Below are 12,650 nucleotides of genomic sequence, written 5' to 3' on the forward strand. Positions count from 1 at the left end.
TCCCGTGGTTCTGCAACCCCGCACTACTTTTCTCGACTGCACTGCTTCAGTCATGGTGTTTGTTTCCCGCTGTGCAATTGTTACTTCATGCTTCATAGCTTCTTTTCTCCCTACCGTTGTCGATCGCTAGCCTTTCCCTTCACTTGTCTTGCGGGACACTCCTATTTCCTTTGTGGAACCCCATGCGCATGCGTTGCACAGCTGCCGCCTAGTGTTTTTCGGATGGGCGACTTTGGTGTTCCTTTTGACTTTGTTTGTTCTGCCTTTCTATCTTCACTGGTACTGGCTGTACAGAGGTGTGAAGTTCATTTACACACGTTTTCGGCGTTGTCTAGCTCCTCACGGAGGCATCTCTCGGCAAAGTGGAAGGGGAACTTTCGTCTCTATTTCATGGGAGGTATCTGTGGTTTTCGTTTGTACTATACCTTTAGAATCACCCTGTATATGTGATATGCAATAGAAATGTACATAGCAAATTTATTTTGTCATGCTGAAAATAACATTCCATTTCTATTGAATAATCTTATGTATCAAAATCGGTTAAATATCAGCATTGGTAAATTTTCAGCTTCGTCACATCCCTAAATTTTTGTAATTGTGACAGATGGGAAACTTCTGATACTTGACTTTAGGACCTTCGTCTGTCTTTCAGAAAACTCTGTGAAATATTTGGGTTTACTGAAACAATTTTTTTTCACTAAGCAAACTTTACTCGACATTTAAATGCTTTTAGTTTTTAAAAATATTGCATACTTTTTTAGAAACTTTTTTTTGCCTGTGGTGGGTGTGACAAATTTTGTGATGGGTGTGCACATTATTTTCTTTGTAGGATTGTGGAACAATTCAATGGCTATGAAAATTATCATAAGTAACTAAGGTTTGTTTCAGATATGAAGTAGGATACTTCAGAGCTTAAGATATAGGAATAATCAGTGAGAAAAAATTAGAATTAATTTCTTATGATAATGAAACTAAATTAAGTGGAGACACCACACACAAATTCCCACTTCCACTACAGAAAGTAAGAGGTTTGAAACAATATGTTATTTGAAAGTCCTGAAACTAAGGTTTGTATTAATAATTCCAAATTCTGCATAGTTTTCCCTTTAATTTGATACATAATAGGTGAAACTTTGAATAAAAATATAATTCACCTTGCTTGTTCACTTTCACATGGAATGGCTCCGAAATAGAAAATTGTGCTTACAATAAGATATTTTTCATTTTAAGTTTCTCATTAGAAATGTATAGCAAATTATTAATTTTTACGTGCTTATTGTCTTTTTCTTCAGGAAATGTGCCTATATGCACTTAAAGTAAACCAGTGTAGAGAACGAGCCGCTTCTTCCATAAGGTACATGGATGGATGGGAGCAAGTAACGGAAGTTCTGTTCACTGTAACTCCACCAGACATATTAACATACGAAGCCAGACACCCACTGCTGCTAGGAGTCATGCAGAATCTTCTCAATGAGGTACAGTGTTTCCTTTTCGACATAATGATATTGTTTAGAGGTAACCTGTATTACCTGCAGAGGTATCAACAGATATAGGCAGGCATATTGGTGTATCTGTTTATTGGTATTTTTAATACCAGTACTGGAGTGTTGGCATTTGACAGTATCTAAATATCCCGGAAATGACGCAAAATGCATGTCTGATATATCTGTAAACAATGTGAAATTTAGTGCAAATTTCAGTCATTGTCTTATTACTTTTGTAAATATAAACATATATAATTAATGCACCCTAGTTTTGTAAATTTATGTCCAAATATGCAGTTTCTTTTTCAAAACCAAAATCCAATTCCTAAAAGGGAGACAGCTGAGTGGAGAAGGTTACATAATTTTGAACCGCATAATTTGTACAGTGTTCATGTCCAGATATTATTAGAATAATGAAATCTAGAAGACTTAGGTGGACAGGCCATGTGGCACGACAAACGCACATGCACAAACGCACATGCGCGTTCGAGGTGCGTGAGTTTCAGTACTGTATATTTTGGCCCATACCGTAATATGTGAAAGAATCACAATAGACAATATCTAAGTAACGTTACATGCAAGCAAGAAATTAGTTGAACATCACCATTGTTTCATTCTAAATTTGATGTCTGGAAGAATTTTGTGATTTTTTTTTTTTTTTAGAAAACAATCTGTGCAATGAAATAATAATTAATTTCTTTAGGTTGTGTCCGATCAGACAATGCCAGAATTAGCATTTCAGTCATCTGGAGTAGTTCTCCTGCTGATGGTCAATTTGAGACATTGCTACATGATAGGGCTGAGTGACTCCAAGCTTAATACCCAGCCTTCTATTGACCTTGAGACGAGTGTCAATCCAAAGATTGCACTTCAAGTAAATGCGTCTGCCTTAAAAATAATTCTGTCCAAAATTTTGGAATGGATATGTGGTACAGGTCAGTATGTGACTTTTTGTTATTAATATTACATTTAATTTTTACGGCACAAAGCTGTTCAATTGAATTATACTTCATTTTATTGGAAAATAAATAACTAGGGACTTTATTTTTTTGGAAATTCAATAACACCTAAAAAAGTTCATTACTGCAAATGAATGTTCGTGTATGTGCAGTGTTCAGAATACATTTTTCATCCATTTGAATTTGATAATAGCGAATTTGGTATAATATGTGAATATTGTCCTTTTTTGTGAATTTTGACATGCATATCTTGAAAAGTGCTTTGCTCTTGCCTGTGAGGCACCTATCATTTTTCATCTGTCCAGGGACAAATATTACGATAATATGTTCATCGATTGCTATGAAATTACAGATATAATCTTCCTTAGAGTAAAGGGAGATAGAAAAATATTTTTTCGTATTAACTAATAGTTATTTTTATTATTGTAATAGTACATTATATTTTTAAAATTAGTTCATCTATCACGCCAAATAAATCTACATTGCACTGCATGACCTCCAATTCATGCTTTGAAGCACTGTATAAGAAATGGTTTGTTTGCTGGAAATATTTTATTCAGTCATATTCTGTTGGTCTGAAAATAAGTTTTGCGTATTGATATTCAGAAATTATGTACTGATTGCAAAATTATAACATCTACTGTTAACGATCATGTGGTATTCAGGGTGCAGGTGAACAGGGGTGGGCGGAACTAAGCAACGACCATGCGCTGTGTCGGTGTGACATGGAAAGATAATTGAATTGACACATGGCACAAGTAGTACAGAGCTACTAAGCAGCTTATTAGGGTTTATGGTTTGGGTGTGAAGTTGGAGGAAATGGTGAGTTTCTTCTGGAGTTGGGAACATATGTACCTGTGCTCCCATCCCTCAGCCCTGATCTAGCATGCACTTGTCCCCAAAGCTCTCTGGATGCCTTTGTACAAGAATGTGCTGTTAGCAAGTTATTTCATGTCAGTTTTATGCAAACAACTGTTATACACTAGTGTAGTATTATGATAAGTGTCTCATTGTTGATGGAAATTATGTGGAAAATTAGAATAGGTATTTTTCTATATACAATACAGGGTGGCTACTCACAGGGAATTCTGGAAATTATGTGCTCCGGGAATTATGCATGCATTCTTTGTGAATTTTTCTCTGTAGATGTGAAAAACTGCAACTTTCGGTAATCCAAATCCTATTTGAAATTTTTCATATGCATAAAAGCCTGAGACAAGTTTTTCAGAGTTAAGTTTTCATTTTTATTCAGGAAGGAACAGAAAGCTGCATGGAAAATAAAACGGAATGCTCTCAATCCATTTACTTCATTGGTGTCCTTTGGACAACAATCTCTCTGACAGACGGAAGATTATTGCAAGATAAGATATCTTGATGTTGATTAGTTTAAATTTGAGTTTAAAACTCTTATACAATTAACAATTTTTCATAACGTAGTAGATCCGATAACATTTGTGACTTGTGTTTGAAGATGTATTTCAAGTCTGAACATGTGAATTGGCAAATGTAAACTCTGCACCTTAAATTAAATATTTTAAATGTATGTACTGTTTAATTGAATTGAATTAGATTTTTTGATTCATTTCAATCATACAGATCCTGTAAATTTTTAATATATTTATTTTTTGTAGGGGGGGGGAGGGAGGTGTTGAGAGGTCATAATATGTAAGGTTGAAATGGAGAAAACTTCTGCTTATAGCCTTGAATTTTAGGAAAGTTTGCCTTGAAAACCGGGAATTATACTTGAATTTTGTCATGGTCCTAGAGTAGTCACTCTGTAATATATTTGCTTTCCTAAATAAAAGTTCCTGTGCACAGAAGACTCACAAAATCAATAATTGTACTCACAGATCAGGACTGTACATAATGTTACAAAGATAACCAAGAATGTTCTGTTGGTTTCTAACAGTATCGATCATTACACTCTTCACCCAATGCTAGTTTTAAGGTTAGACAGATAAGTTGTTCATAGGTACATACACATTCAACTAGCAGGTTTTGGTTTGTGCAGTTCAATGTGAGCATCAGTGATCAGTGAAGACAGGAGAAGCATGCGTACATGAGACAGCGTGATAAGGGCCTGTAGTATGCTGTATGATTTTAAACTTTGGAGAAACAGTGGAGAAGAAAATTTGCCAGGATTTCAGCAGTGATCTCGTGAATGCTCGGACAGTGAGTGCATTGATGGTTTTAAAGACTCAAGGAAGGTTATGACTCTATCGAAGATTCACCACATGATTGAAGAACAACAGTCGTAGACAACAATGGTCTACAGTTGGGTATTGAGGTGAACAGTGGTCAGGCATGTAACAGTTTGGGAGAAGAATTCCATGTCAGTGCAGAAACCAATCGACAACACCTACATCATCTTTGGAAAACTGTATAAGGTGGTTCATTCACTCTGATAAGTTCACTTTTTATTTTTCCTTGCAAATTTTCTTCGAATGATTTTGTCACCCGTCTGGTGGCTTTGTCAGGCATGTTTTGGCACTGTAGGTGTTGGTTCTCGGTCTTTACATGTGCTTCCATGGAAAGGCATTTGTTCGCATGCACAGGCGGGCTTTCTTGCGATCGCTTAAGGCCTGTGCTTGGTTTCTAGTCGTGTGTGGTGGGGGGGGGGAGGGGGAGCAGGTTGGGTGGGTATGCATATTCCTGATGGTAGGAAGCCAGGGTTTATTTAGAACACCAGGATTGATGTTGAGGTCGGCGGATGTGGTCACTAATGCTTAAGTTTATTTTGAGAACCTTTCCAAGGTGGATTTTGCTTGCATGACTATTTTGGCAGAGTCTATGTTTTGGTTTTTGTCTATAAGGTGGCAGTAAAGACCTGTTCTACCCCCTCCCAAGTCAGTGGTGAGCACCATGCTCCTTGAGCCTAACATCAAGTCATCACTTTGGCATACCTATATACTTGCTTCCATAAGTGCAGGTGATCATGTAGACGCCACTTCTTGCATTGGAGTTGGTGGAATATAATTTGAAATGGGTTAGGTGGGAGGCTATGGAAGGAGGGGCCTGGTCTGCTATCTTGAAACTTTGCCTGGTTAGAACTTTTGAATTTTCTTGATTAGGTCAGGATGTCGGGGGAGACTGGTCCATTTTTCTTTTGTCTTTTATTTCTGGGGTCATAGCTGGTTCATTTTTCTTTTGGTAGTGTGTAGGAGGTTGAGGAGTTCCTATCAGCTGTACCCATTGCTCATGCCAAGGGAGATGGTATGATTGAATTCAGTCTGCTCTCTGTAAGAAGTTGATCCAAAGGTGTGTCGATGGGTCTCTGCTGACTGCTATCATCATTGGCTAGCATCACATGCACCCGTTCCAAAACAGCCGAAACCACCTCTGCATAGAAAGGTGGTCATGCCCTGGGTGACTGCTTAGAGTATCGTGCATCTCAAATTGCTGCCAGCTGGCCAATCAATGCAGCTGTGTACTCTTGAGAAGCTGAAACATGTTCATCAATAGGGCTCGGAAGTTTACGACCTAAAAAACCTAAAAACAATGGCCTAAAAAATAATGTCCGCAATTAAAATGAAAGCATCACCCATGATGCCGTTCTTCACTCTGAAGCATCCACCTTATTCCCCAGATGTTGCCCTATCCAATTATCGTATGTTGCACTCACTGTATAACCACCTTACAGGATGGCAGTTCTGAAACCTAGATAAAGTCCTAACTGCACTTGATGACTTCTTGGGTTAATGTTCCACAGAATTCTAGAACAGTGTTCTTCCAGTATGTGAAAGACAGGTCATTGCTGACGATGGTGGGGATTATGATTGCCAGGTCTATTTTGTTAACTTTTTAACACATTCACGCCCATAAATGACCATGGACGTTTTAAGGTATGTGTTTGTATTTGCCCATAAACGACTACGGTTGTTTAACTGGGGTGTCCATTTTTTGCAGGTTGTTTTTGGGGGGGATTTTCTAAATGGCAAATGAAAGGGGTGCCAGGTCTGATGGGGTATCCGGGAGAAGAATAATTAATTACAGAGTTCTCCAGGGGAGACAACACATCGGTAGGGGACACTAGCAGAAACCCCCAAAGAGGTCTGTCTTGTTCAGGTGATATCAATTAGATGATATATCATCACAATATTGTAGCGATATATATATCATGTCACCGATATATCGTCACGATATTTGGTGATATATATCATGGGGATGATATATCACGGATATCACAATATGGACAAAATATCGTATCGTATGTGATATTTTCTTAACGATATATCACAATATCAAATTTCCGATATTGTCTATCCCTAGTTCCTATCTGCCAGGCCGAAAAGTCAATGAGAAAGTGCCATTTGCATCCTCCAGGGTGCCATTTTGAAAAAATTGAAAATTTAAGATGCCAGCCACATTTTTTTAAAGTGGATTCAGGAAATGCCTGGGGTGGCCTTTTAAATGCCCCTCCCAGAGCTGGGTGTGAATGTGTGAAGATTTGAAAATGTCAGGTGAAAATACGACAGAACTTTCTTGGTTGCCTTGTAAATTCAGTAGTAATGAACGCAGCTTAGCTTAGATAACAATTCTGACATTTTATTTTTCTCAATATAGTGAGAACTCTGCAGAAAGTGAGAGCAAATTTATATGGGGCATTGCTGTATTTCCTGCACATGACATCCATGGTTACCCAAGAGGAGGAGGAGAAACCAGAAGAAAGCAGTGACAACACTTACGATTCACGCCTCGATGTGTCTGGTCCACATTCGAGAGTTCCATTCAGTCAGCGCAGAGCAATACTGGATATTGTTACAAGATTTGCAGAGCGGCTGGTTGCTATTCTGTGCCATGATTGTTCAGGAGGCCATGATGTTTGCAAGGTAATACATTTCATTTTTCTTCCCATAGAAGTAGCAATAGCCACTGTAGCTCAGTCGTTAGGGCATCTGACTACCATGCGAGAGTCCCGGGTTCGATCCCCGGTGGGTGAGACCCGGGATTTTTTCCCACCTGTTCAAGCTGCTCCGGCACCCACCCAGCGTCTTATAAAGTGGGTAGAGGCAGCCAGGGGAGTGCATTGTGCTTATCATATCACTCCCACCTTCGGCCTTGATGCAGAAAATGTGGGGCCCCAACTCCACACCCCCTATGCACCTTAATGGCATGGTGCAAAAACACAGGGGAGCAATTTTGGAAGTAAGGTAGCTGATAGGTGCTTATTGAATATTACTAAGGATATCCTTTTACCTGGATTTTCCTTCAGGTTGTACTCATGGAACCTGTCCTGGTATATACGTAATTGTTTCTTATGATACCCTAAGTTTGCTCAGAGCATATGTATTAAAACAAACCCTAATTATTCTTGTATGTATAACTTTAATATGTGCTTTATATTAGGGCTGAGCCAATAGCATTTTGTCCTAACATGATACTACTGTCTGATTATAAATTATAGATACCAGAGTTTGGGACTCCAATTAAGAATTAACCAGTGTACCTACCTAAAAATGAGTTATATCAAAATTTAGATTATTTAATTCTGGTTAATCTATGCTAACAAAAGTTTTTTTCCAGTGTGACTTCTTAATTTTTATACTCATGAGAACAAAAAAAAAAGTGTTGTTTCGTTTTGCAAACGATCGCTCGCTTTGAAATTCTATAAATAAAAAGCTGGTGGTCCGATCATGTTGAAATTTTAGTACAGTTCAGGCAAAAAAGTTTTAAACACAATTCCTTATTTTCAGATATTTAAAATTTGTCAATAAACTAGGGATGGGACCGATTAATCGGTACTCTATCGGTATTGGCTGATATAGGCATACTGGTGTATCGGTTTATCGGTAAAATTACTGATTATTTTACCGATCCGATATATTGATAAATATCTTATAATTTAGTGCAAAATTCTGCCATTTTGTTGTAAATTTTATGGACAATCTCGATGCCCTACTTTCTAAAAAAGAAATTGTCTAAATACGAGGGTCACTATTTATATTTTGAGCCTTGGCAACACTGATTGAAGTTAGGTGCGATTTGACGTTTGCACGGAATCGTCTGGCATTATTGACCATAAGGTACTTCAAATGTTTTGTCAATAGCTTCATTTCTGTTTTTTATGTTGCCTTGGAGATTGCGCGACAACAATAAAATGGAATTAACTCGTGAACATTTTCGTGCGATGATTTTTTACGATTTTCGACGCGGATTATCAAGACAAGAGTGCATCGATAAACTTACTTTCACATTTGGCGATGAAGCCCCATCCTTTGCCACCGTGAAACGCTGGTATAACGAATTTAATCGTGGCCGCCATTCATTCGCTCACTGACGAGATTCGCGAAGGTGGTCCAAAATCAGTTGTTGTTCAAGAAAACATTGATGCTGTGCAAAACCTAATACTGCAAGATCATCATCTGACATACTGTGAAATTGAGGCAACCATAGGCATTAGTTCCACCAGCATATATAAAATATTACATGATCATTTAGCTGTGAGAAAGGTATGTTCTCGTTGGATCCCACACAATTTGACAAAAACTCAAAAAGACGCTCGCGTCAATTGGTGCAAACAAATGTTCAATAAATACAATCGTGGTGCTTCAAAAGACGTATATAAGATTGTAACAGGTGACGAATCATGGATATATGCATATGAGCCGGAACGTAAACAGCAGTCGACTGTATGGGTGTTTCAAGATGAACCCAATCCAACAAAAGTTGTTCGTGCTCGAAGCACATGGAAACAAATGGTCGCCTGTTTTTTCGTGAAAACTGGTCATGTGGCAACTGTGCCTTTAGAGGAACGTAGAACGGTCAACTCTGAATGGTACACAACAATTTGTTTGCCAGAGGGCTTGGGTGAAATACGGAAAACAAACAAACGCCGTCGGATCATTCTTCATCAAGACAATGCCAGCTGTCACACATCTCATCTAACAACCGACTTTATGAACAGTCAAAAAATCGAATTGATGGGTCATCCGCCGTACAGTCCTGATTTGGCACCCAATGACTTCTTCTTGTTCCCGAATGTCAAGAATAAATTGTGTGGACAACGATTTTCGTCGGCGGAAGATGCCGTTGATGCATTCAAAAACCATATTATGGAGGTGTCTCAAGAAGATTGGAAAAACTGCTTTGACAAATGGTTCGAACGAATGCAAAAGTGTATTGACCATAAAGGAGAATACTTCGAAAAACAATAAAGCAGTTTTCAATGCCAAATTCCTGTTTTTTCATTGTTAGGCTCAAAATATAAATAGTGACCCTCGTATTCAACTTCTTTTGCACTGCAGTCATCTCGAAACACACATTTGTTAAGGAGATCAAGGAACATGTCATGTTCTTCAAGTAGAAAAAAGTAAAGTGTTCCCCTGTGCTTAGCACCATGCCATGAAGGCGTATAGGTGGTGCGGGGGTAACGCCCCACACTTTCTTGATCTGGTCGTGAGTGAGGGTTATGTGATCAGCACCACACCCCTGACTGCCTTTACCCCCCAGAGTTTCCCCCAGATACCCATGTTATTCGACACTGGGTGGGCGCCGGGGCCGCTTCCAATGTTAGAAAAGTTCCCGGATTTGAACCGGCTGGGGATCGAACCCTGGACCTTTAGCTTGATAGTCAGACGCGTTACCAACTGAGCCACCGCGGCCACCACATCTTCAAGTACCATATCTAATTTTATATTGGATCGGTAGAATATCAGTTATCGGTATCAGTAAATTTTATATTGGTGCTTGATCGGTATCGGCAAAAATATCATATCGGCCCATCCCTACAATAAACCTTTACCATAAATTTTGCTCTCTTGGAATGTTGTGAGAGGGTGTCGTCATCAACATCTCAAACTTTAATCCAGTGAGAATAATCTGAAAAAGTATAACATACACTTATCCATCTCTCTAAAGTCCATTTTTTCCACTACGAAGTGGATGTAAACAAAAGCATGTGCTCTAGAGAAAGCCAGTGTAGTGACCCTATTGGTGGATTCTGGCAGTAGTCCCTCCGTAGACCTTTTCCACCCTGACAGATAGTCCAATTAATGTCGTCTAAAAACTAATGTTTACATAGCAGTGTATGCTGTTCGAAGCATTTACTAGCCTTATCCTAGCTTATGAATTCATAACCATTCATTAGTAAAGCTCCTATGATGATATTCACTCATTCAAATTAACGAAATTCCCGCTACTTGTCTGTCGCTCCATGATGTGCAGTGTTGCTAATTTGCAATATTAAGTAGAAGTAGACGTTCTTCGCTCAGGGTATCCATACCCTTGTGATGTGCTGGGACACTTGCTTGAACAGACAAGGTGACTATGTGTAGAGGATATGTCACCCATGGATCACTTTTACTTCATGTATATTCATATATTCCAACCAATAAATCATTACAGAAAAAAGCCAAGAGTCTCACTTTCATTTGGGAAACCCTTATATTATTATATCCTGGGGAGGATTTTTCTACTCCACCCACATCTGTTTTTATTACTATTTTACATTTCTTTCATTTACTGTATTGGTAATACATAGTTATTCCATTTTGTAATTAACTTTTACCCACCTCTCACAATAAAAAGCTTTTAAAGTTAGGGGTGAATTTTTTCCATAGCGTGGACCTTTTACATAAAACACTAATTTTTGAAATTTGGAAAATTTTGAAACAATTTTTTCTTTGGTTTAATTTGTAGTGTGTGTACTTTGCACCCCTTTTTTATTTAATGTTTTTTTACTTCGTTATTCTATTCGAATAATAACTCATTGAACTTTATTTCCATTATCAACAATAAAAATAACAAGCTTTCTGTTTTGTTAAGTGATATTAACGATGCCAATTTCCAAGGGTTGCATTAACTGCTCGAGTCCCCCTCGCTCCCGATGCCTATAATTTTAAGTGTTCAGCATATTCTCATTGAATGTATGCGGATTTACTTTTCTCAGACACATTTTTAATCTTCCCACCCGTTTATCGTCCAGTGTTTTTACATATGGTTTTAGCTTTGGCCTGTTCCACTGTTTCAGAGGAAGTTTTTAGTCTCTCTTTAATGTTTTAAAGAATTGTGTATGTCCTGTGCAGGCCCCTTTACAAATTTGCATTTTTGACGTTTGTCAATGGGTTCTTTAAACCCTTTTTTAACTTTCGAATAAGGATTTTTAGATAAGAAGATTTTTTTCTCGCATAATTTGAAGAGCACAAAATGGCCTCTTGTGCTGGTGCACCCAAAAATTGTAACTCATTCACTGAGTCATTCATTCGAAGGTATCTAGCACCATGTCTCTACTTCGCGAAAACTAAGTTTTATGCATTGATAAGAGCATTGACTGCGTTCAGAATGTGGGCTATCTCACTAGCATAATGTTCGAATGGACAAACATTTCATGTGAGGAGAGGGGGGTGCTCTTTTTTGTTCATTTTTGGGGATTTTGAAGCCATGTGATACTGTGAAATATTTATGTAGGCCTAGACGCGAGAATAAAATATATAATAAACTTCTTATCTTGTACACTGCTGTTAAAGTGTCTGAGATCTATCTATCTTCACAATTTGAAGTGTGGGGCCTTCTCGATGGTGTAGTGGCAACGTCATCGCCTTGAATTGGAAACAAAGGGGATTCGATATGCGGTGGAGGCACACAGTGGTTCGGATTCCACTTTAACTATAGGTCCAGTCGTCTCTCTTTGTGCGCAAAGTGAACTTAAATCATATATTAAACAACGATTTGAAGCTCATACTCATATGTGTGCTACACAGCACTTTCCTTAAAGAAATAAAGTTCTGTGCACCATGAAAATGAACCCAACCCATAACGTTTCGACTACAGAACAGAGAGAGTACCTGGGGCTGGCCTTCGTCAGTTCAGTTATTGTTTGGTGCAAAACCATAATCAGGCAGCCAGTAAACTTCACCTCACCCTCGCATCTACTCTGGTTGTTTGAAGAGGTCAGTGGCCTCTCCCTCTTGTCCTAATCATCTGCAACTGATATCCTTGGCCCGGAGAGGGAATTTCCTTGTCATAAGCTACCCTTTTCAACGCTGGGAACAATGAATTCTCAACACTGATGGCATTCATGCTAGAAGACTGTCATGCTAAACTCACGGGACTCCTTGCGTGCTTTTCTTCGTTTCGCGAATTTCAAACAAAGCAGGCAAGATTGCCAACTCGTAAGAAATAAGTGTAGCAACTTGTAAGAAGTAATTATGCGATCTCCTGCAACGCCATCATCTTCTTATTGAAATGAACAATTTTATGCAAATTTTCC

The 12,650-nt window shown here is 38.5% G+C and overlaps 1 protein-coding gene across 1 annotated transcript in view; it reads left to right on the forward strand.

Moving 5' to 3' along the window:
- The window catches only part of LOC145982729 (nuclear pore complex protein Nup205-like), a gene marked incomplete at its 3' end in the record, with an annotated part of 239,435 nt that overhangs the window by 179,043 nt on the left and 47,742 nt on the right, over positions 1–12,650 (forward strand). The window contains exons 23-25 of the mRNA XM_083116091.1: positions 1,293–1,475; positions 2,188–2,419; positions 7,007–7,272. Coding sequence (XP_082972217.1) covers positions 1,293–1,475; positions 2,188–2,419; positions 7,007–7,272 — 681 coding nt within the window. The remainder of the gene's footprint in view (positions 1–1,292; positions 1,476–2,187; positions 2,420–7,006; positions 7,273–12,650) is intronic.

The sequence above is a fragment of the Lepisma saccharinum genome, unplaced genomic scaffold (assembly GCF_977018435.1).
Source record: "Lepisma saccharinum unplaced genomic scaffold, izLepSacc3.1 HAP1_SCAFFOLD_378, whole genome shotgun sequence".
NCBI lineage: Eukaryota > Metazoa > Arthropoda > Insecta > Zygentoma > Lepismatidae > Lepisma > Lepisma saccharinum.